Here is a 26,284-nt window from a genome sequence, read left to right on the forward strand (position 1 = left end):
ATAAGGTGATTGTCCGTTATTTGAAGCCATTATACWGTGAATTAGATGTCTTTGCAAAATCTGTGCCCAAGCTTGGCTAGAAGTTATAGCCTGGCCTGGAAGCACTGAGTAAAAGCTGGTGACCTCTGCTTTAGTGAAAGACAGATTAATGCATCATGCAAGCCTTTTTTCTGGATTTAAAATCTGAATCACCTTTTTCTGAGAAGATGGTTCATGAGATCAGGAGAGCTGGAGACAAGGCACAAACTATGGATTTGCACCACTGCAGACAGGGAGGAGGCTGGCTCAGTTCCTAGGCTGTCCCAAAAGAAGTTGCAGGGAAGGTGGCCTCAGCTATAAAGGTCTTAATACAAATAAAGAGGTATCAAACCTTTTATTATATATGACTATATATGTTGCTGTTTCTAGATGCAGCAGAAATTCAGCCTTTTCCATGGCAAGGTCTGCAGCTAAACTTTCAACATGAATTTATGATAATAACTTGTCTCTACATATTCAGGTCTTTAATCCTCACTTGTCCCGGTGTAAATTAAGAGTGCTTCCACAGACCAAATGGCATCACACTGCTRTAAAAGCAGAAGCCATGAGAGAAGAGCGAACCCCTTTGTTAATAATTCATTTGGAGAGGTGTTACAGGATTTGTTCCAGTCTCATGTCATGTTTTGTTATCTACAAGCCATTGAACATAATTCAGCAGAAGGGAAAAAGCAGGATGCAGGAATGGCCATCGTTTGCACYGCTGAAACCTGAATGTCTGTGTCCTGTCACAGGACGGGAGGGTGGGTTCAGTAGCATATGTAAGATAACTGCGGTGGCTTTGCGCCGGCCACTTATTGAACAAAATTGAACAAAAATCTTATCCTGCGTAGAAGCAAATGAAAGTTATTAAGCCAGGGGCTGAGGAAACATCCAAATGAGCCTTTGCTTTGGAAAGTATTTAACATTTTGGTTAACAAAGTAAATGTTATCTTAAAATGCTGAAGTTAGGAATGAAAAAAAACCCACAACTGAAAAATAAAACCAGCAAAAAAGGTTTTTGAAAAGTCATCAGGAATACGCCTATCTAGGAAAAAAAAAATTGGTCAAGAAGCTTTTCCTGTATGAAAATTAGCTTCATTCATAAATGCACAAAATATAAATCTGGGTTTTGAAAGATTTACATAATTTTGTATTATATATTGTAGAAGAAGCTACTGCTATAAATGCATGAAAACCATTTTACTCTTTTAGGATTTTTTCTTCCTCAGCAATACAAAAATGATGGTGAAACGAATATTACATTATTGGCTTGTCAGAAAATTGGACATTAATACGAGAGAAAACAAGGGCTGACGTTTTCCATAATCAGATTCACAATTGAATAAAATTTAATTTTTATGGATCAATATCACTTTGTCTCAGTTTCAGGGATGTAGATAGAGAAGAGTAAGAGCTTAGTGCCTGCCTACCAGATTTTAATCTCAAAAGCATGAGATAAAGAAAGGGACAAATTCATATAGGGGACTCTCGTCTGCAGAAATGCTGTCAGGTGACTTTGCATGGGCCATGCAATGGCTGTGAGTGTGGAAAAACCTTACAAAACACTGACATAGGAAGTACTCTGTTCTTCCCTCCAAAAATGTCTTTAATAAAATGTTTGGCATGCATACAGGTCTTCAGGTTTAAAACAATAAATAATGCTCATGTYGCCGGGTTGATGTACTGGCATTGTACTGCATATTATTGTGTTCAAAGCTGAGAGAAGTAGAGGACCTGTCATTTATTCYTTTTGCACGGCTTCAGAATTGTACCCTTTGCCAATGCCATCATGCCTAGMCCTTAAAAGCTCCTTTCCCATTTCATTTTTATGTATGATTTTACGCAGGGGTGTGTACAGGCAGTACAGCCCTGCCTGGGGTGGTGTGATGGAACTTTACAGCATTTCATGGGAAAAAATAATATATTTTTTGTTAAATTAGAATGGTTTGGCTGTTTTAATCATTCATGCTGAACAGACAGGGGAACTTGGTTTCGTATGGCATCTCTTAATCATTTATTACTTAAATAAGCAAAACTTTCCACAGCTAGAGTTCACATTCCAACGGCTATGGAGCCCTGAGTTCAGCGAAAGATTTCAGAAATCTTTTCTGGTCTATTTTGAGACACTTTGATGAGCCCTAGTAACTTCCAATTAATTGCATGATTATTTGAGTTGGTCTGATTTAAGTGTGTTATCCAGTAGGATTTGGGAAGTGATGATCAGTGGTAGATTGCTCCTGAATTAAAAGAAAGGTTCTGCCTGAAAAACCATCCTGCCATGGGTGGGATGTCAGCAGATCAGATCCTCACTTGCAAAAAATATATATATATTATGTGTGAAGCCTTAAACAGTGGTCTGGCTGCTTAGGTAATGTTAGTAGTTATTCATCTGACACCTCGTGAAGGTTCAGCCTAGTTAACTGAGGGTGCACAACAGCTTGTCAGGAAAGCGCCTATGTAAGTGCTGACAATAATTCTGTTTCTTCTCTCCCATTTCACCAAAGGTGGTGGTCAATGCCCTCGTGGGAGCCATCCCTTCCATCATGAATGTCCTGCTCGTCTGCCTCATCTTCTGGCTCATCTTCAGCATCATGGGAGTGAACCTGTTTGCTGGAAAGTTTGGGAAGTGCATTAATAAGACAGAAGGAGATATGCCTTTAGACTCGAAAATTATTAACAACATGAGTGACTGCATACTCTATAACGTGTCCGGCACATTTTATTGGACAAAAGTTAAAGTTAACTTTGATAACGTTGGTGCTGGGTATCTGGCTCTGCTACAAGTGGTAAGTATGACCCCCCCCCCCCAAAAAAAACATCTCTTATTAGATAGATATCTGGAGGTTTAAACTTCTAATGGGCAAATGCTGCTTGCTCCCTTTGAAATCATCACCTTATAGGATCAAGTTACCTTCTACACTTTTCTGGTTTTTTTCAGCTTTACCCACCAGGGGTATGCCATTCATGAAGTGCAGATGATTCATATTTGGCATATTAATCTGTCCTAGAGATATTTATGGCAGATTCTTGGTTTTATTTTGAGTTTCTGGTGCATCACTAATACGATAGGAGGTGATTGAACTACTGAGGAGATAAAGACCGTTTTGTAGATGTTGTATCCAGAGCAAAGTTCAGATCCTGAAACAACAATTTATGGCCCAGGATGGACAGTTCATGCAGACAGAGTGTACTGGCCTTCCTGAACCACCTGGGCCTTCATTACTCCCCTACTGAAAAAATGAAGTTACAATGCCTACAGTTACTCAGTTGAAGTTATTGGCTTTTAGGAATAAATAATACATGCATAAAGCATCCTTCAAAGCACCCTCTATAAAAATTCATAGCAATAGCTCCTGGTAAACTAGCTTTTCAAGGCAGTGCCACATAATTCAGTTTAAAAAAAAATAGAAAGTTAATCTTCCTCAGTGTTAACTTAAGGTTGTGGATCTGTTCCAAAAAATATATATATATATATATTTGTGTATATCTCTCTGGTGTATGCACAGTGTATGCATCYAAGCAGTCTAGCAATCAATATGCATTTCTTCCTTATTTATTTCAGGAGACAGTCAAACAAGAATTAGTTAAGTGAGATACAGATTTTCAAAATTGACCTGGAAAATGAGAAGTTAAACTTCTTATATCCTATCACACCATAAAAGACCTTTAGGTTAAGGCCCTATTTATACTGTAAGCATAGCCTGCTTGAACGTAACCATGAAACACAGTGGTGATCAGATTGCTATACCTCCATATAGTCTGGTCTTTCTGGAAAAGAAGAAAGAGCATATTAGAGATGAGACTGTTGAGGTTCAAAGAAAATTGCAATATTTGATCTATAAAGAGAAGTAAGACACTTTTATGGCATTTTTCAGCAGCAAATGCAAAACGTGGATAAACAGATTGCATACACTGAGATTTACTGTGTTGTAAGGCAGCGCAGACTAATAGACAGAGCCACAGGAGACTCTGTCTTCCCTTCCAGACTGTGTCACTCTGCCGCTGAGTGACTTTAGGCAAATTGCTTCTTGTTCCCATTCCATGGGGCCCTCGCGTAAAACAGTGATAATGACACTTAATTCCTGTTGTTCTTTCTTTGCTTTGAAACCTGGTGGTGGCAAGGACTGGATAAGCACCTGGAACGTTTGTTGTGTTGCATTTTACGTAGAGAGTGAAACAAATCCCTCACTACATGCCTGGGTAGGGAGGTTTCTGTCTCRAAGCACCTGTGATAGCGTTCATCGCTTCTGGGATAACATTTTGCACTCTGGGTGCTTGATTCAGTTGCTACACACAGRCATGTGCTGCCCTTTGCAATGCTGTGGGTACCACCCCTGACCCCCACCAGCCCTTCCAAGAGGGCATGGGCCTTCCCCATGACCCCATCATATCTGCCAACCCTACTGCTTCCCATAATGCACACTTTTGGCAGATGGGTTTTTTTTTTCTCTATCACAGAACAGAGGGCAAGAAATATCTTTCCTTTCTTTCAGAAATACTCGTCCTTATATATTCCGTTCTTAGTACACACGCACTTGAGTCTGAGGTCTTTTGACCACTGTCCGTCAAGTGTTTGCATTCACACCTTCTAGAAAGCAGAAGTGTTAGAAGGGGCACAACCATGGCTGATTCTTTCTATGTCCTAAAGCTGAACTGAGAGCAAGAGCTTTTATCCTTTTATGTAATTATGATATTCAGTTCACCCATGCAGGGTAGATTAATTCACTTTGAACGGTTTTAATTAGATTTTCCATTCGGTAGAGTGCTTTCTTTGTCTTTTACTTAAACATCCAATATAGCTGAGCAAAAATTTCCAGGTTTAAAATACTATGCCTCAACTGAAGCTTCTTATCTCCTCAGTGACTGCATAACAGATGCCTAGTTTGTTTGGTGAAAAAAAAAAATCAGAAGATATACCTAACAATCTTTTTTTAAAGAACCCAGAGATCAAGGAATCTTGTTCAGACTTTCCCTTCTGGACAAGCTGATGAGACCTCTGAGCCGGGTAAACAAAATCAACCCAGACCTGAGCTGTCTTCCACCAGATGTACACTGAAAATCCACCTCCTGAATTCCTCTTTTGTTTCCATTTCTAAGATCTCTTCATCACCTAAAGAGGACAGGCTTAAGTTTGTGGTTCCTGCTAAGAAAGAGTAATTTTTCTTTCACTTTTCCTTTTATAAGACCCAAGCTCCCTGCAAATCTGCAATTTTTTGTAAATTGGCATTGCCTAACATGTATCCTGAAGCAGTCTTTTCTACTGTTATGCAGTACTGATTCTTGGGCACTTGGTACTGGAGATGCCGACTGAAATCAGCAGGTGGAACTATGGACTGTTGGGCTGTCAAAAACAGCCAGTTTGGGGACAGCCAAAACATAACCAATAGTAAGGTGGATCTCAGCACATTAATGGAGGGACTATATGATATAGCTACGCTCCAGCTGAAAATAGACTTGATGACCCTGTTGGTTTCTTTTGAACCTATGATCCTGTAACAGGCAGCAGAGAAGCAGATTTTCCAGTCGCAGAAGTACAAAACAAGTGCCATAAATGTAGACTCTATGCAGGCTGGACAAACTGATTATGGCAGTAAATGAGGGAGTCTTAAAACCTTGGTCAGCTTTAATGACAGGTGCTGGATCGTTCCTCCAACAACCAGGACAAGAGAAGGAGCCAGATGCCATTTGGGGTTTGCTTTTCACTGTCATCCCACACCTGGAGCTCTCATATCTGCTGCTAATGATAGGCTTAGGCAAAAAAGTGTTTAAGATGACACCCACAGCGAAGGGGCTCAAACATCTGTTTCTCTTCTGCTGGACTCCAGTTGAGGAGTGTTGGTTACAGGTACTCCTTGCCAAATACAGCTGCAGGTGGTGTCACATTTCATGAGCAAACTACCGTAGGGATTGCAGAGGATCACTTAGCAGCTCAGCTCTCCTAAAAGAAAGTATTGATGCATCTTTGTGCATGGCGAGACTGTGTGTAGTGATGATGAGATAAGCATTTTGGTTACAACCCTTAGGGATCCAAAATATGAGTTTCTAAGCAGGACTTGTATTTTGAGTGTTGACATTTTCAGCTGCTGCAGCACACTCTTTAAAGAACTCCAAAATTATCTTTAGATGCCTGAATGCATCTGAAAATGCATAAAACAAATCTGTCTGCCTAATGTTCTGTCTTCGCTTCTACATGTAGCTGCAGGATCCTTGAAAGAAACAAGACGTTGCTACTACAGCGACCGCAAGACTCACTACCATCCAGAGGAAAACTTTCTGATAGCTTAGCTGAGAACTACATAAAAATTTTCCCAGATAGCTTTTAGTCTTTTCCTATCTAATCTGGGATCCGTCATGTTGTTCTGAAGATGCCCTGACTTATACCACTTTGAATTTGTGAGTCTGAGAAAAAGACAAAGGGGCTGTCTCATAACAGATTACTAAAATAGGAGGTGGTATCTGCCCAATCCACAACCTAGCGAAATGCCTCTTTCATGGCGAGAAAAAGATCTTTATTATCATGACTTTTTAATTTCCAAGAAGGATGACTCATTCTTCTGGGGGTATAATCTCTTAACACCCTAATCTATTAGGAGCAATTATTAGTACAACCTAGGGCCTCAGTAATGCTGCCTTTAGATTCCCAGAATTGCTTTGCAGWTCTCAACACCTATGTTGCATAAATCTGTATTTCGGCTGACCAAAGAAATATCTAAAATTTCTAGTGCAAATTTTCCATTTCCATTACAGAATCCTTCCCTTCATGTTATCATCACCCCTAAATATTTTTGCAGTATATCTTGGAATTTCAGTAGTCGACTGAAAAGGAAAACAAATGGTCTCTAACCCCTCATCTGGTTTGCTTGAAAAAGTTCTCCCTAGACTGGAACAGACTTACATCTAAACGTCCTACAACTCCTTGTCACTCTGGGACTCCAGATAAGGAATGGGAAGATAATGGGAGCACCCCTAGTCCAGCAAAATGTCCAGGAGCTACACAGTTAAATCAGCCCCTCCGGCCAGATTCAAAGTCATGACTGAGCTCGTAAATCAGCTACAAAATTGTCATGAGACAGTGGCATGTGTCTAAAGTTACTGAGTTACATGATCTCTTGCACTTTTGTAAACTGCATAATAGATTTTACTTTCAGCGAGGATGTTAAAAATTTGCTAAAAATCAGTTTTCTAATGAAAAAAAAAAAGTATTGTTATGCCAAGGTAGATTTCTCCATAATGTCCAAAACTTGCTAGCTCAAGAGTAGAATCCACACCACAAGCAGTATTTCCACAACAGCTCCCTAGGACAGCAGAGACAGTGCCCTCCTGCCGTGTCCTGCGTAGCCCAGCATCAGTGCTGGTGTCTGGGTGCTTTGGTGAGTCCAGCGCTCAGCAGCACCCTCCACAGTAAATCATCATAACACAAAACTAAAAGAAAATGAGCACTCCATATAAAACTGCTCTTAAGATGAAACCAAACGGACCGAAAAATTCACCAGAGAACCAGCAGATAACGGAGTTAGCACAGCCTTCTTAAATACGTGTAGTCTGGCTGTAGTGCTGGCACCCCTGGTCTAGTCTTCGGGAGCTTTTGCAAACAACAGTAACGCTTAAAGAAACATTTTAGAAATGCAAAACTACCATTCCTGTCTTCCAAAGCAGCCATTTTTATTGCAGTTTTGCCGTCCTTTTCCAGAAAAACACTCCCCCAGGCAGTTTTAAATCCTTGTTTTATTTTAAGGCGCCATTTGGTTGTACAATAAAAGGCTTGAGGGCACTTAGTCCCATCCCACCTATCCTCCTCCTCACTAATTTACTGCATTGCAGCTCTAACCAACAGTCAAACAACAAAATGTAATCCCATCCCAAGATGAGTTTATCAGTAGATAATCTCATCACATGACAGTTTCAGTAGAAAATGGTGTTTCTCTGGATAGCTTCCAGGCAGGATAATATCACACACACTCCCATGAAGATTTTGTCGCTTCCTTATCCAGAGTGTAAGTGGTTACTAATTCCAGATAAATAATTTCTTTGCCCAGTGTTATATTTCTTTCATTCTCTGTATCTTTTACTCCCTGCAGATGAAATGTCTAGGGAAGCTTTCCAGAAGCCTGGTGGATTTTTAATTCTCTTACTTCTGGACAACTGGGAAAAACAGATAATCACAGTTCTTCATTCTCTTAATATGTATTTTCATCAGATCATTTCATCATCTGTTAGCACTATAAATCACTATGGCTTGCAGTAGACTCTCTCGCTTCCATGGTACATGTCAAGGGATAAAATACCTACTCAGGAGAAAAGATTTCTTCCCAAGGAGGAGAAAAGTGCAAGTTAAGATCATCTTATTTTGTGCCATGGGCAAAATGATTTTTTTGTTTCATCCAGTCCAGCCTTCTTGAACAGCAGTTTGGGCTGTAGACTGCAAGCAGCTCTGACAACACTACACAATCCTTCATCAGATTGGAAAGAGAACAGCAAAAAGTAAACTGTTAGCACCGTTGAGGAGGATCAGTGTGACAGGTTTAAATAATTATTTGTTTCAGTAAAAGTGCTGATCATATCACTTGTAAAGTGTTTGCTTATACCCTGCATTGCAGCATAAATTTTCCAAAAGGTTTGGATTTTCAGGGCTTAATCTCCCTTACTCAGTAGATGAAAATGAATACAACCTTTCAAACGTTATTTTATATATGCTTTCATGAAAAATAAATATGGTTGACCTCTTGCACAACATTTTCCTTGGGCTCAGCAGCATTCAAAAAAGAGCAGAATGGCAGCATTACCTCCAAGATTTAATTTAATAATAGAGAGTGTATAATGGAACATTTCTAAAACCACTGGATGTACCTAGCTAAACACAAATGCCTGGGTTTCCCCTGGGAACCCCTGGCACAATTCCAATTAGCATTATCCGGGATTGTGTGCCTAGACACCACAATGGAAACTCAACCTAAGTGTCAGTAGGATTTTAAAAAATGCTGGGCGTGGGTCTTTCATGCGTGCTAGTGTAAATCAGTTTAAAAGAATTAATGTAAAAATGTCTGATTATCTACTCACACCAATTTTAAATCTAGTGTAAATCAAAATGGGTCAAAAGCCAAACGAGAAACAGAGTAATATAAAGGTAAAGTGACTCAGGCCGGAGCCAGAATTAATGCTGTGTATGTTTGGTATCAGACTATGTTTAATGAGAGGCATATATTGAAGGAAGAGAGTGATGTTCTTGCTGCAGAAGAGTAAAAGTCACTTCTGCACGTGTCTCCTAGGAACTCACTACCCTTTTTCATTGCAGCTTCCAATAAGAGACAGTGACTTCTAAGGAATCCCTTGTTTAAACACTTTTTCCTTTTTTATTCCCCTAATTATATACCCTGATTAAAAAAAAAAATCTGAAAAGTAAATCAGATTAACTCCCCTGGTTTTGATAGTGTCTTGATTTACTCGGTTGTTAAAAGAGGGCAGAATCTGAGCTTCAGTGAGACCCTGCAACTCTGTCATTGCTCATCAGTTTGAAGGAGTGTTAATGATAGGATCCATCTCACCGGTGTGAGACGTGTGCAAGAGAGGCAGTCAGAGGTGCCCTGTATAGCCATCTTCCCGGGAGATGTTCCCTGCGGCAGCAATTATACGAGCGCCCCTTGTTTTTTCCTCTTGTGTGCTGCCTGCGTGCTGCACTGATCCCAGCCCAGCTACCTGCTAATATCGAGGACACAGACCCTTTTGTTTTGTTGTATTTCATGAACTCAGCCAAGTACATGCATTTTTAGTAGTGACACATTATTTCTCATTTACCTGATTTTTTTATGGGCAAAACACTCCAGTTTCCAAAACTCCAACTTCCAAAGGTTTAATTGCCATGTTTTTTTCCTCTTTTTTAAAATCTCTATCAAAAGCCTCTGTTTTATCCCTGCGATTGCAGAAAATCAGAAAATAACATGAATGAGAGAATCCAGGAGAAAACCATTCCAGTACTATGTTAAATGTTACRTGAATACAAATCCATAGATATATATTGCTTTAAAGGAATAGCAAGTCATTAACCATGAAGAACATACTGAACAACATAAAAAAAAGCAAAATGAGGATATAATCATTTTAAGATATGCTTATTTAATATGCTTAATTATGTATTTTGGGTTTTTTTTCAGGCAACTTTTAAAGGTTGGATGGAAATTATGTATGCAGCAGTGGATTCACGAGAGGTAGGTCACTATAATGAAATGGCTTCTTTCCTTTTCAGTTGACTTTTGCAGCATTCACGATGTTTAACAAAAAAAATACAAATGCATGTTGCCCGTTACTCTGCTTGCAACAGTTGTGGAACTTCATTTATGGCAACTGGTCTAACAACCCTAAGATATTAAAACAAATGCAGCCCTCATTCTGTACCACTGATTTATCCGACTTCCTTGAAGATGCACTGAGGTGAGCATGCAGGATTTTGTCCTGCAAAACGTCCAGCACAGAGAGGCACCTCCAGCATAAGAGTGGTTGGTTCAAGGGCATTACCTAGTGCAAGTTTTTAATGATATTGGGACTCCTAGAGCATGAAAGGGTAAAAAATTCAAACCCTGTAATTCCAGCTCTTGCACTCCGAAATGAAGCGAGTGCCCACAAAAGCAGAAGATGAGGGTCTGGAAAGCCAGAGCCTGCTTTGGTGTTACTGGGCTTTTTCGAAACTCCATTCTCGACTCTGTCTGAGATAGATAAACTGTCAAAAACTCAGAGCTCTAGACACAAACCTGACATTGGCAAAATTCACTAGAACTCTTGGTTCACTAGATTTTCCGGGATATTATTTCTTAATTGAAAGAGTTCTTTCTGATATAGATATTATGATCAAAATTATTTGCATGCTTGGTCTCCATTAAGAAAGTGTCATTTACCACTATACAACCACCTGCTAGTTCATTTCTACTCTTCACAGAAGAAAGATTGTCCTTTCAAATGTATTGACTTTCAATACAGTGTTTTTCAGTAGCATTTAATTATACTGCAATTATACTTTTGTTATTGGAAGTACCATTAGTTCATATAAGATTAGGGATAATCAGAAGATTGATTCTTTTCCCTTTCTGGGTTCAGGCTGAGTACATTTTATTGGATTTATTCTGAAGTTGCACTTTTTGAAGCAGTGGGATTGCTGTGACAGTATTATGAAATGTAGCTGCAATGACCATGGCATTTCAGATACAAGTAGTAAACTTCAAACAGCGCACCTATTCTGCTACTGGGAAGATACTATTTTTTTTTCTGTTTCCTCATATTTGTTGCTGATGGACGTCTTTCTGTTAATGGCATTAATATTTTGATACGTGCAGAGACAGTGCCATTTTCATGTATTTTTGTTTTACCTTTGCAGTGTGAGGAGCAGCCTGAATGGGAAAGTAATTTATACATGTACCTGTATTTCGTGATTTTCATCATCTTTGGGTCTTTCTTCACGCTGAATCTCTTCATAGGTGTCATTATTGACAATTTTAACCAACAAAAGAAAAAGATAAGTACTGCATATGCTACACATCACCTTGTGATTGCTGCAGAGACCAAAGCAAGGGATAGATTTATAAGCAGTGGCTTTGCCACGTTAGCCTCAAGATTAACAGAACAGCCACAGAAACCCATCTTGCATGACTTTTACAAATGCACAGTTGTAGCAGCCCCTAATCTCCCCGCAGGATGTGTGTCCTGAAAATACCAGCTGGGAGATTATACTCCCAGGAGAAAGCAGAGCGAAGCAGCCCTAGGCAGACAGGATCCCTGGCAGCAACTCTGTCTCAGAGACACAGACCGTCCTGACGTCCCCGGTGTATAAATGACACTGTCCTTCAGAGCAGTTCAACCTGTTCTCCTCGACACATCACATCCTTCCCCCCGTGTGCGTCCAGGGCTCAGAGAAGGAGCAGCCTGACCTGAGAACTGTGTTTCTCACTGTTTCAGAGGCTCTAAACAAAGGAGTGAAGTTCTTATGTTTTCCCTCTCACCCTGGACCTATCTCAAGTGCAGACAGTATTTGACACTGCCTCTCGCTCCTCCTTGATTGCATGCACTGCTCTGTCTCTCCTGCCCTTCACCTTCATGTGATAAGTAGCTTCCAGCATGGCACCTTCTCAGGCCCTTGTTAGATGTTTTGATGAAAGCTAAATGACAAAGGAAATAAGAAAATAGAAGAAGGTGCAGCTCTAGACCTGGGATGCAAGCAGCTGGATTTTTTTTCATCAAAAGTAACAGTTTTGTTCTCATCCACTTAGGTGGACAAGACATTTTTATGACAGAAGAACAGAAAAAGTATTATAATGCAATGAAAAAACTGGGATCTAAGAAACCTCAAAAGCCAATCCCGAGGCCACTGGTAAGAATGGTGTAATTCAATCGAACCATGCGTGATAAGTGAATAATTAATAGAATAAACGCAATTCAACCTCCAGACATAGAAGCAGCAATCAAAAACAGATGAAAACCACTTTATGTTTATGTACTTTGATTTGGACAGTGTTTGCAGGTCCAGTGACCTGTATGGTACAAAATTCCCACTGTTCTGCAGTATTGACTAAAAGTACAGTTTACACATGCAGTCATGTAGTGGCCATGTGTCTGTGTTGAATGAATTTGTGGCCCCAATCCAAGGTCTTTTTCCAGTAGTTTCAAGAGCATTAGAAGTAAATAGGTTTGAAAGCTCCATCATCCAACCATCCATCATCATCTTCATGTTTATGAAGTTCTAATCAGAAAGGGTATATTGCCTATTTTCTCTACTTCCTGATCAAAAAAGAGAGACTGATGCCATCATTTTGATGTGGTCCAAATTTCCTAACTAATAATCCTCTTTTTTCCTCCAGAATAAATACCAAGGTTTTATTTTTGATGTCGTCTCAAAACAAGCCTTTGATGTATCCATCATGATTCTCATCTGCCTTAACATGGTTACCATGATGGTGGAAACAGATGACCAAAGTCAAGAAAAAGTGAACATCCTCCACAAAATAAACATGCTTTTTGTTGCGATCTTCACTGGAGAGTGCATCATTAAAATGCTTGCTTTGCGACACTACTACTTCACCAATGGCTGGAACATATTTGACTTTGTCGTTGTGATTCTCTCTATTGTAGGTAGGTGAATCTGAATGGGAGAGGAGCATTTCCACCAAAATTCAAAGGATAAAAAGGCCAACATAAATTTAATCAGACAGAGTTAAAGGCTCCATGCAATAAAAYGCACTTTCTATTTAGGATTGGATCCTAAGGATTTTTTTTTAATATTAAACAATACAGTATAACACTGTCTAACAATAACTCATGCGATCAAGGAAACAATGAGATGTAATAGACAACCAAATCTGTTCAGAGCCAAAACTCTTATAGCAGCGATGAAAATAACAGGCATCATCCTATCATGCCATAGTATTGACTTCAATGTACATTTAAAGGCTCATGGAAGTATCATAAAACATGGTCCAGAACTGGCATCATACAGATAACCCCCRTTCTGCATCACTGCATAAGAGGGAGAGGAATAAAGCCACATGAAAATGACACATATAGTTGCTATTATTTTGTTATTTACTTTTGCATACAATAGTGTGAAATAGCCCTTTAGGGCAACTTTGGGTAGGTGCAGAGAGTCTGGCTGTATTCAGCCTTGTTGTTGCTGGAGACCCAAATCCTCATCTTTCCAAGGAACAAAACAGATAGACGTAGTTGTGTCTTCCATACTGTTAAATATGGGTTTTTGCTGTCCTGCAGCCCCAGTCAGAGAGCATAAGTTAGGTGCTCCATAAATGTAGATCAGACATGAAGCTCAAGCCCTGCCAAAAGAGTTTGACGTTGAGGTTGGAAATAAAGTAGCAACTGGAAGATGGGATGGAAGAGCTGATCCAGTGAGCTGAAGGAACTCTGAAATTCCACTCTTGAAATTTTCCACTTTGAAGAGGGGAATGGGTGAATGAAAATGTGTCACGTTAGGAAAACAGCGCCGTCTCTTCACTGACTGGTGCTCCCATTGCTCTAAACTCCCTCCTGCAGACCAGGGAGCCTGCAAGCTCCTGGTGCAGGAGACCCAGGGTTCCCTGGTGCCCAGACACCAGCCTGTGCTTTGAGGGCGCCTGGATCAGCCCAGCCCACCTGCTTTCAGAGATCTGGGTCACCGGGAGAACATCTCTGCAATACAACTTTCTTCAGAGCCTTGATGCTGGATGCTCTGGATGTAGCTGTACCAGGCAGGCCTGTGGACCCATGAGCCAGGCATGGCTCAGCACAGGCCAGGGACTGTTGCCACCTGACAATTCAGACAAAGCTGCCCTGTTTCTGCAGCAGCAGAGGTTAACTACAGGGGTGCAAGCCCATTTCCTTACCAGTATAAACTTAGCCATTAGCTACCTCCCAGCTTCTCAGGGAAACCGGAAAAATTAACAAGCAAATAAATACCAGGCAGATCTCCAGTAGAAACCTGTTGGGTTTTGGTGATGACTCATAAAAACAGGTGTCAACTCACTAACACTTTCAGACAAAATTGTTGTCAAGTGAGAAAAATTCTTACCAGCCCCAATCAAGATAAATTGCTCAGTGACCAAAAGCTGCAGATATTCGTGCCCTGTCGTAGCTGACCCTTGTTCCTAGTTCACKATAGACAGGCTTTCCCTTAATAAAACTGCCACTACATTGACACATCTATTTATGGTCTTACAGAGTTTGCACGGATTAAATGGGAATGAAAAGTCTAATTACAATGCCTTTATCCTGAGTCTTCCAGTGTGGGACCTTTTCACTGATCTATTGCTTTAAAAGGAAGTCTGTGATTATTTCTCCTCTACTAAGTTGCTTTTTTTTTCTGTCTTGTTTTCAAGGCACCGTGCTTTCTGACATCATCCAGAAATATTTTTTCTCTCCTACACTCTTCAGAGTCATTCGCTTGGCTCGGATCGGCCGGATCCTAAGACTCATCCGGGGAGCCAAAGGAATTCGAACTCTCCTTTTTGCCCTAATGATGTCCCTACCTGCTCTGTTCAACATTGGCCTCTTGCTTTTTCTGGTCATGTTTATTTATGCCATTTTTGGCATGGCTAACTTCGCCTATGTGAAGAAGGAGTATGGGATTGATGATATGTTCAACTTCCAAACCTTTGCTAACAGCATGCTCTGTCTCTTCCAAATCACAACATCAGCTGGCTGGGATGGTCTTCTCAATCCTATTTTAAACACTGGACCACCGTATTGCGACCCAAACCTTCCAAATGCAAATGGTTCGAAGGGAGACTGTGGAAGCCCTGCTGTAGGGATTTTATTCTTTGTTACTTATATCATTATATCATTTCTCATTGTTGTAAACATGTACATAGCCATTATTTTAGAGAACTTCAGTGTAGCCACTGAGGAAAGTACAGAACCTCTAAGCGAGGATGATTTTGATATGTTCTATGAAATCTGGGAGAAGTTTGATCCTGAAGCCACTCAGTTTATTGAGTATTCTGCACTTTCAGACTTTGCAGATGCACTGTCAGAACCTTTGCGCATAGCAAAACCAAACAAAATTAAGCTCATAGCAATGGACCTGCCCATGGTCAGCGGAGACAGGATCCATTGCTTGGATATTTTGTTTGCTTTTACAAAAAGGGTGCTAGGAGAATCTGGGGAGATGGATGCCCTTAAAATACAGATGGAAGAAAAGTTCATGGCAGCGAATCCATCTAAGATCTCTTACGAACCGATTACAACCACTCTCAGACGGAAACAGGAAGAGGTCTCTGCCATTGTCATCCAGAGGGCCTACAGGAGACACTTGTTTCGACGCTCCATGAAGCAGGCTTCCTACTTGTACCGGCACAGAACTTTTGACAGCAGCATCCTTGAGGATGATGCACCTGAGAAGGAGGGTCTCATCGCATTCATGATGAATGAAAATTATGGCAGGCCAATAGACAGATCAGAAACTCTGTCCTCCACATCTTTCCCTCCATCCTACGACAGCGTCACCAGAGGTACAAGCGATAATCTCCAGCTGAAGATTACGGACTCCAGCAAAAGCGATGAGGCTATAGATTGTCTGCTCTCACCGGACAGAGATAAAGAATCAATTGTTTAAACGTTTGTTTAGAATGCTTTAAAACATTGTTTACAGAATGTAATGCTGTAACTACACGATGATTGAAGCAGCCTTCTTATTAAACATTAGTTGCAAAAGAAGCAATGGAGTTTTTACCCTTAAATACAGGAGTCTAATAAGTCATATAACCTTTGACCCTGCTCTTTTTGACTTGGCTCAATATTTATATTTATATATGCACAGGAAGAATCTTTGCAGGGTCATAGCTGTTATATCAATGGTGTGAATATGAATATGCTAGACTGTAAAACAGAAAACACAGTGTATATCTATCCACAGATAAAGCCTGGCTGTATACATTCATTTAAGGTCTTACTCATATTAGTGTGTTTACTTATGGCGATGTATGACCTTGCATTCTAAAAAGAAAAAAAAAGTATATCACAGCTGCTGTAGCAAAATGTAACACTTACTGTATATGTTGTGAATGGTCTTTCATAAATTTATTATATTTGATATTTTTTTACTTAAAAGAAATTGTCTCTTTTTCCATGGAGATTAATGATCCTTACACTCTTCATGATGAACTCTGACTCAAGGTAATAAGAACTTGCGGGATCCTCATCATTTGAAGAGGAAAGTTGTTGCAAAGTAAACTATTAAATTAGCAACATTTTAATTGTTTATTACACTAATCCCTCCCTCTTGGGACTTGTAACTGCTCATCAGCAGGAATACAAAAAAAAAAAAAAAAAAAAACAGAGAGAAGGAAACGATGTCAAATAATAAGAGAAATCGCTTGTTCTATCCTTCAGGAAACTAGACAGCAATGGATTCTGTTTGTAAAACTGTTAATAAAAGCACTAATTTTTTAGTATGTTTCAAGAATTTGCTTTGAATACTGCAGTCAAACTCTCATAGAAGTAATGCATCACGTTGTGTGTAGTGCTCCAAAGCACCGTTTATTCTGGCAAAGTTTCTTTTAAGGGAGTGGGATAGGTTATGCTTTCCCCAGGAACACTGAGCTAAACAGCCTTATTGAAAAATCTGTGGATCAATATTACTCAAAAGAAAAAAAAAAACAACTAATAATGAAAATGCCGATTGGGCCGTGCAGAACGGTTGCGATGGTGTGCTTGAGAAGGTGGGAGGGGAATTGCCTCCGGATCTGTACATGAGTTCTGAGGTTTTGAGTCCTTTTTACTCAATGTCCTTCTTTCATTTTCTCAGATAATACAGCTAGATAACTGGGGAAGGACAAGAAATACAGGAACCAATAATAAAAATCTACTAGAAAACAGAAATATCTTCATTCCTGCCCGCAAAGAAATATTTACAGCTGATGTATCCATCAGCTTCAGGCCAAAGATGTGACAAAGGTGTGGAAGGTTGATGTGTGGCTGTAGAAAAGTATTAGAGGTTTTACATGCTAACACAGATTATTATTTATTGTTAAACTTTCAGCTTTGATAGAATGTGAGAAAATACTTCTGGAATATAGAGACAAGTCCGTCATTACAGACAAGTTTTTTGCTTTTTTTTTCACCTTTGGACTGATTGTACTTAGGTTTGGTTGGACTTCATGGAAAATCTTGCCTGAGATTTCTGTAATGAGCCATTGCACTTTAAGGAAGAGTAATTGTGCTTTTCACCTTGGAGAAGCAAAGTTATCGAGAATGTATTTAAGGTGTACTGTCACTGACTTTTATTTACATCCCAGGTTGTAAAGGAGTCAAAATCCACATAGGGTTGACAAAAAGAATTAAAGCGACATGTTGCAGTGAACTTTATCTATGGCCGTATTATCTGTCCTCTAAACAAATCAAAATATGTAAAGACAACACATACTATATATCTGTGTAAATATGGGCAAATATATTCTCTCCTTTCATTGAGAGGTGTCTCAGGCACTCACTTGAGAGTGGTTTATTGGTTAATTCAGAGGATTTGCCATCAGGATTCCTGGGGTCTATTCCTGATTCTTGCTAAGTGATTTTTAGACGGCAAATAATTTAACCTAACTGTGCCTCAGTTTACCCATCTGTAAAATGGGGATAATAATACTTACCTACCTCATGGGGTGTTGTAAGGCTTACTGATTGCAAAGTGCTATAAGGGGGTGAAACGTACTATATAAGTATTATTATAATCTTGCTCTCTTGCCCTTTTAACCCCRTGTCTGTGGTGTATAACATAGGGCTGTTCCTCTGGGGATTTTGTTGCCTTTAAATCTTGTATGTAATTAGATTCCAACTTAAGTGAGCTACTCTTCTTTCCATAAAGTAAAAACATTCTTTTTTCTTTCCTCCTCACACCAAAAAAAAAAAAAAAAAAAAAAAGATAACTGCTCAAGGCTTCTCAAGTTAGAGAAACTTTCTACAGATTCCCTGTGTATTTATGATGTAATATTCTTCTGTACATATCACCCAGAAAGAATAGGAGATTTTTATATTTATACACACACACACACATATACCTATACATATATAAGTACCTTGTGAGTTTATAGAGTGGCTGACACTCAGAGGACATGACTTACTGATTAAAATGTTTTCTTCTCAATGGGATTTATTGATCATTAGAAACAAGCTGCCTATAATGAAACTTTTTAATTAGGAAATAGTACATGCATTACTTGCTGAACAAGTATTTATTGGCTGACAACTGGCAAAATTATTTTCCTTTTGACGCTTCAGAACAAAAATGGAAGGAAAAATATTAAGAAAACGAGCATTTCTTATCTGATTTCTTTGTATATAATGTAAACAGTCAAAATCTCAAAAAAAAACCCAAAACACCCAGCCTGCACACAGCTGTGCTCTGTTGATCATACTGTTTTACAAATATTTTAATTATTTGTAATTTATATTAAAGAGTGTCTTCTTAATATACTCAACTGATATTCTTAATAACAGTGAGGCCCAACAATGAATGGGATGTAATGGGAAGGTTACCTGGTCACTGATTATATTACAGAAGAGCTCTTCTGCTGGTCATTTCACCCTTGCATTGAAYATTTTACTGTCGTTGCTGTGAGACCCTATAGCACTGATGTAATTATCAATGGTTCTGTCTTCTACCCAAAACCTGTAAAAAATCCTAATTCGTAAAAATCTGAAAGAGGGTCTTAACTATAGATGTTTACAGTGCAGCTTTCTAAAAATGAATTGTAAACTACTTTCAAAAACTTTGTAAATGGGAGGTTGGTTTTTATGGGGTTTTCTATTGTTTTGTGGCACATTTCTTTAGAGCTGAAGAGTGAATGCTACCTTTGTATGATATGCAGAACTCCCCTGAAAAACTTCAAACAACCTGACTTGCAGATCTTTATTAATGGAGATACTGCCCCAACTCTAGCAATGATACAACCTCCGAGTACAGTGATTTAGTTAAAGATGTTGACTCAATAGTTGGCCCACACTGTCTCTAAGCATGGTGAGTGCTACCATTTTTTTCTGTTGATTTGTTCAATAAAGGCTACAACATGAATCACTCAAGCTACAAAAAGAGCAAGGAAAATATCAGCCAATATCATAGGACATATTAAGCCATTTGTACCTGGAAAAAAAGTCAAGTTTATTATGTTTCTTTATTAAATAAATAAGGATAACAAATATTTCCTGTGCCAAATTCTTTCTGTTATCTTATCAACATTTATGTGATTTCTCTGGCTCTTGTTCAGCACCTTTGTCTGAGCAATCCATGGCAACGTTCGTTAGAAGGCTAATGAATGAAATCCACTCAGGTTCATTGTTCCCTGTAAGACTAACTACAGCGCATTAAAGGCTTGAGTCAAAGCTTGTTGAAATCAAAGGAGAATCTCTGTGTACTTCAGCTGGACTTGGAGCAGACCTAAAAGCTTCTTTTCAAAGAGTGTCATCTATAGGACCAGCCCAGCTTTGTTGTTTCAGCCCATCCTGCCTAGTAGAATTAGCTGGAGGAGGAAGGGTTTTGCCGGAAACATGGCATCTTGCCTAGAGGGTTTGGGTTTTTTTTTTTCAAAGAGAGATTTTCTTAATACTAATATGGTTTTATTTCTTGTTTAATTTTATTGATTCATATTTTGGTTATTATTACATTAGTAGTATGCCAAGACAGACATGAAAAAGAGAGGGGAGCATCCTTCCCACTGCATGTGCACCTTAATCCTGCCTTAAAAGTTTTAGGAGGGACAGATGAACACGCTTGGAGATCTTCCCCTAGCTGTTACAAGCATTTATTGAATCAGGTCTTATCGCCACACAGACTTGCAGCAATTTAGTTACCCTGGTTCAGTGCTCTGATTTCTATTTGAACGTGGCAGGTTCCTAATCACATTAAAACAGAACAAAACTGAGCTGATTTAAACTGCAATGAGAGAGTCCACTCTGCCCTTTGAGTCAGTTTAATAAAATCAGTTTCTAATCATGTTTTATATTAACCTGGAGAAGTCAGACTTGTCGAACAGCCTTATTTTTATAAAAATGAGCATTTACTAAAATGTATCATATAATAAGTGAATAATAATGCAACTTCTGAGTAATTGTGTGTAGAGAATAAGTCTTCTTTAAAATTTTTCAGTATGGCATTTTTGGTTGGAAAGCGCAGTTTGCTGAAACAAGAACTTTCTATGGAGATATCAGGCTGGTTAAAGAAACCCCTGGTTAGAATTTGCAGTCAAAATTCCCATGCGAATGAAATTCAGAGTTATATTCCCTACTAAGAAGATTTCCATGCATAGATTTTTACCAGAATCACCTAACTCCTGTATGTGTGTTTCAGTAACTGTGTTAGAGACTGTTTTGGGTTATGTGGCACTCCCTATTTTTGCAAGCACGTATCTCAAAATTTTTTAAGGATTTCAGATTTGCTATTTGACAGGGTGAAATTTCAATCAACAATGACCATTTTTGCTAAACAGATATCTTCTTTTCCAGCTCTAGCAAGGAACCTGAAGGACTGGCTCCTCAATTAATGCAAGTTTCCACTTTTTTTTTTTTAGACAAGTCCAAAACCATTGATTTTTACAGAGCTACAGATCTTTCCTTAAATCAAATGTGTGTACAGTTTATAAGATCAGAATCAGGACATGTAAAAGCCAGATTTGCCCTGGAGATTTTGTAGAGGTTATTTTTGATGCAAATCATGTCCCTAAATACCTGAACCACTTCGGAAATAACTTTGGGTTTGGATAGAGGGTTACAGCATTGCAGTCCTACTCAGGGAGTTTTGCTTAAAACAAACCACACATTAAATATTGTATTTAGGGAGAATATAATCATCAAAAGTTGCAGTGGGAACAGTACAAATACAAAAAGAAATGCTGCTGTTTTTTGTAGTAAGGAGCCAGCCTCCACTGGGCTGAAGCGTTGAAGGACGCCCATGCAGAAGGACAGGAGGAGCCGTGCTCCTGATAACAGCAGTGCGTTTTTCTGCGGTGTTCAAGGGTGCTGAGACGAGATCAGAACTGGCTTTAAAAGAAGAGAAAGCCGACGGGAACGCAGCCCGAAAACCACCCGTGAAACTGCAGGTGACCGCGGCCGCTTCTTCACGTCATTTTTTGCAGCTAGCTGTGAAAGACGGGCTTTGCTGGGTGCAGAACAAACATGGAAATCCTTCTGAGTGTTTACATATTGCAGAGAAATAGCACCCGTGTCAAAGGGAAAGCATGTGAAAGCAAATAGTCTAAGGGGAATAGCTATTGGCAGCGAGCAAAAAATGCTTCGGAGTCAAACGTCACTGATAACCCCGCGAGGGCTGAAGGTGTTGGACCGCAGGGTGGGTGTGCTTTTGTCAGCACCTCCGCACGAGCTATTTTAGCAAGCTGACAAGCAGGCCGAGGAGCTGCTCGGGGGCCACGGGCAGAGCCCTGACGCCAACTCCACGGCCGGTGGGAGCCTGGCAGCTACTGAGCCTCCGGTTTGGCCCCGCAATGATGCTGCTTTACATTAGGCAGCTGGGTTCCTGCCAGCCCATGGCATTAGGGATTTTTTTTTTTTTTTCCCCTGAAAAGTCGCTATATGGAGTGCCACACGACCACAGGCCTTCAGAAACTGTGAGCCGGTATTCAAATGTTACAAGAGTGGCTTAAAAAGTGAGATTTTGGCTTAAAAGGGATGCATCTCTGGATTTTTTCCTTGCTCAAAACTTTAAGGGTATGCTCTAGTCATATTTTTAAGCTTTCTGTTTTTCTTACAACCATGTTACGGCAAAAAACAGTGTTATTTAGTTAAAAAACTAAGATTACCATGATGTCACTTGACTCTGTGAGCTGGGGTTGTAAGAGAAAAACAGGAAAGGCTGCGACAGTTATGATGAAACTATGCAAGGTGGCCATGCAAGGAGTTAAAATGCTGCTCTCTGCTAAAAAGTGACTTCAAGTACAAAACATCAAACTCGTATTTTTAAAAATCTGTATTTTCTGTGAACTCCCAGGCACATTAAAGCCAAAAGTAATTTTGCCCTTAGGGGAGCCAAGTTTTCATGGTTTTCATATAGACCATCCCAGCTACTCACATTTGTCTTAATTTTTAATCTTCTCAAGCCTGCAGACAAAGCACAAAGGGAAGGATGCTMATTTTAGCTCAATGACAAGCCATGCAGGTGCTGAGGACACATGCAGAAGACACAAACCTGGAGTCATGGTGCGCAGCGTGCCATAGCACAAATCAGCCCTTAGTGACCTTGGTCACATCTTGGAGTGCATTTCGTTGGATCCAAAGGAGTTTTTGGCTCTTTTGAGGACAGCTGAGTCCTGCTAGAAGAAAACCAGGGGCACAGTTTCTCTTGATGGTACCTGAGGAGAGAAGGTGGCTGGACTGCACAGAGTTGGCTCTTTGGAAAATATTTGTGCATTTGCAACCCAGGCACTTTGGCACAAGGGAAACCRGGCTCTAGGTCCAAAGCTGCTCCCTTTTTACGGGAGCTTTTCTAGACAAAACCATGTGCCCACTGCAAATCCATTYGCCCACTCTCTTTGCAGGAATTGCCTGGGGCCAGCTGTGGACCTGTCTTGTGTACTCCAGGTGCTGCTCTGTGCCTGCTCTCCAGCGAATATGAAAATGCTGTGGGCCAAGCTGGAGAGCTTTAGTTTAAGGAAAGTTTGTGTTTGTGCTTTGGGCTGTGGAGCTGCTAACCTCTCCCCCCAGCTCATAGGCTTCTCAGGCACTGCCCAGCACATCCAGACTGAAACATCATTGCTCCAGCTCATGACTTAGCTTCTTCTCTCGCAGTTCTCCCACCTTCASCTCGGACAATGTCTGCAGCGGCAGAAGGCTTCTTCTCCTTGGCATGGAGGACCTTGCTTCCCTGTACTCAACCTCTTTATCAAAGAGGAAGTCCTTCATCTCACAACTGTTTCCCAGCTTGTATTTGAGGGGAACAAGATCTACTGTGAAGGGTACATCCCCAGTCCACCTCCAGGTCTCCTCTCYCTCACASCAGTGCACAGGGCTGCATTTTCTCRCAACAGARCATGAAGATATTTGAAAGGTACACTTAGTATTTCTGAAAGCTGTGTTGCTTGCCCCTGCTGAACTTGAAGGGATTTAATACTCCTTCTTACCTACTTGAAGACTGCAAACCACAGCTCACAGTCCCATCCAAGCTAAGCCTTAAAGAGGAGCAGATGTCTCAGCTTCCACCTGCACTTCCTTTATCCCACAGGTCAGGTGAGGTAGAGAGAGAGGAAGGCAGCTCTAAATGAGCTTCTTTCTCTTATTATGGCAGTGGGATTTAAGAGGTGCCATGGGGGTTATCTGGGCTTTCTGCAGGGTCTGGGTTTGGTGTGAGGTTTGTTTGAAAGACCTTGAGGAAAGTGCAAGAGAAGAAGGTCCTCCCAAGCCAGTGGCAGAGGGCAGCTGTGATTTAAAAGTCAGTCACTCTTGAGTGTTTCAGGTGGAGGTTTGCAGCCATGACAAATGCCCCAGTGGTGCTGTGCAGGGCCTGAGCTGCAGACACGAAGGGTTTTTCCTGAAGTCTGTGGCCATAGCAGGGTGAAGGTGGTGCTTCCCCTGTGTGGAYAGAGAGGGGAGCCCCTTACCCAGGAGGGGAAGACTAACACAGTGCCATTAGCTCTCAAAAGGTACCTTTGAGGGCCTGTTTGGCTTGTCTGGCTTTCCRTGGAGACAAGCTAGCCTACACGATCACAGAGTCCACGTGCTCTGCCTCTTTTTCTGAGGCACTCTGAAGCCATTGGCCCATTTTGGCCTGATTTGATAGAGTGGCAGAAGTCTCAAAGCTAAGGGAATGCCTACAGGTTTTGTGAAAATAAGCAGCTGGGGAGATATCCACCGTGAGGCTTCAGAGACCAGGAAAGATCGCAGAAAGAGTTCACGTCTCAAGGAGAGGCAAAACATTTGCAGAGGGAAAACAGATCTTACAATGGCCTGAACTGGAAGGAAAAAAATCAATTGGCAGTTGCTTCACTACCAGGACTATCAACTATGAATTCTAATGCGTAGGAAATCAGATGCTGTTGGTKCTGGTGCTTCGAGGAAAAGGGGAAGATGCCCAAGGCAGAGCCTTTTGGCCCTTCTGCTTCATTCAGATGCTTCCTATGAGGAACCAGGAGGAAAGCTGTGCACCTTGGAAGTAAGGTCTGCCCGTGTGCCTCTCTCCTAGCTGCACTTCTGTGAAGTGCTTCTCATCAAAAGTTTAAGGAGTTGAGAAAATGTGGGGAGAAGAAAGGTGAGAGCAGGAGTGTACAAGCTCCTTGATTTGCTACGGTAAGACCAGCTATTGAGTAGCGCAGTGGATGGACAACAGGATAAGCTAATAGGTATCGCAGTGGTGATGACATTGTCATAAATCTCTTGCGGTAGGAAACACTCTCCTTGATAGAATCAGCAATAACGCAGACTTCCAAGMAGCTCAGAGAGATGTGCAATGCTGTGACAGCCACCTCCGCGTGTGCACAGCACAGATAACTACTTATCTGCACAGCTAGTGCTCCAGCATTCATTTATCCCCATAGAAATGTTCCACTGTTCAGMTGGGCTCTCCAGCCGCTGGGTTTCTCTGCACAAAAGGCAGCCCCGACTATCTTCTCCCAGCACCGTTCRCTCCAGACAGCGGGGAGGTGCAGAGGGCAGCAGTCCGGCTGTGCTCCCGCGTGTGGGTCTCCAGTGTTCAGGTCTGCAGTTGGATTCACCTCCTGGAGAGCGTGTCATGAACTGCTGAGATACGATAAGTTAAAACAAAAGGCGAGGTGGGCTAGGAGATGTGTCAAGAGAAAATAAGTTTGCTTTTTATTAYTCTGTTTCTAAATCTMAGGGTTATGTTGGGAGGCTTGGGTTCAAGTCCTCTTTCTCCTCCTYAACAGGCGAAAGACCCTCTGAAACCCTGTARTATTCAACCCTAATACTGCTATTGTTGTTAGCAATTATGTAGCATAYTGTTTCTCTCCTTTCCTAAGAACAGGGCATGTCGTGCAGATGGGTGTTGCTATAGGGTAAGAAAGAAAAAACACAGTAAAAATGCCGTGTTTTAGGGTGTAATTTTATGCAAGCGATTCAAGCCATGGTGAAATTCCTTTTGCCAGGAGTGTGCACCCAGTAAAAATGCAGCTCCTTGCAACAGCATGTGAGGCTGTGAGATAGATGGGTGAACCCGTTTTCTCTGCCGAAAGCAGACCAGAGGCCTGCAGAGAAACCACCTAGCTTCTCTCAGAGGCTTGCTTGGCTCAAAGGAGGCCTTCTTCATTTTGCTGCAAGCTTGTGGTGGTTAAACAGAAAGGGAAAGGTTAGGCTGGGTGAAGTGGGGTTACTGAGCCCATTCTGAGCCTGATCCTGGGCTTCCTCAGTGCAGCTGGAGAGAAGTCATCTCCTGTGAAAGCAGCAGGGAATGGTGCAGGGGGAAGCCAGCCAGGTGAGCACAGATGACTTCAAAGGATAAAGCACCAATCTGTCACCCACTGCTCACCCGTGCACTTGTCCTCCACCACAGGAAGGTCTTGCATTTCACATACCGCACRCATTGCTGAGAACCCTAAGCCACAAAGGCTGCAGAGCTTATTTTTGGGTAGGATCTCGAGGACTTATCTGTTTAGGAGGCCAAAGCGTGAACCTGTTACCCAGCAGCTGCAATCTTCTCACACCTCAGCCTCTGTGGGATGGGTGGGAAGATCAGCTGAAAGATTAGTTGGTCTTCACATTCTTGGAGTGTTCAGCATAGAAACACTCCTGGGCACTGATAGGGAGAGCGTGAAGGGCTACTGAGGCTCCAGGAGGTGGTAAATATGGCCCTTGT

At 40.9% G+C, this 26,284-nt stretch overlaps 1 protein-coding gene across 3 annotated transcripts in view; it reads left to right on the plus strand.

Moving 5' to 3' along the window:
- Nucleotides 1-16,096, plus strand: part of LOC112978264 (sodium channel protein type 5 subunit alpha-like) — a 173,054-nt gene extending 156,958 nt beyond the window's left edge. For all 3 annotated transcript variants that reach the window (XM_026091567.1, XM_026091569.1, XM_026091570.1), the window contains 6 exons: nt 2,523-2,804; nt 10,167-10,220; nt 11,381-11,522; nt 12,270-12,370; nt 12,858-13,128; nt 14,862-16,096. In XM_026091567.1, the coding sequence (XP_025947352.1) occupies nt 2,523-2,804; nt 10,167-10,220; nt 11,381-11,522; nt 12,270-12,370; nt 12,858-13,128; nt 14,862-16,096 (2,085 nt within the window). The remainder of the gene's footprint in view (nt 1-2,522; nt 2,805-10,166; nt 10,221-11,380; nt 11,523-12,269; nt 12,371-12,857; nt 13,129-14,861) is intronic.
- Nucleotides 16,097-26,284: the final 10,188 nt, after the last annotated feature.

Source organism: Apteryx rowi, unplaced genomic scaffold (assembly GCF_003343035.1).
Source record: "Apteryx rowi isolate R43461 unplaced genomic scaffold, aptRow1 scaffold_91, whole genome shotgun sequence".
NCBI lineage: Eukaryota > Metazoa > Chordata > Aves > Apterygiformes > Apterygidae > Apteryx > Apteryx rowi.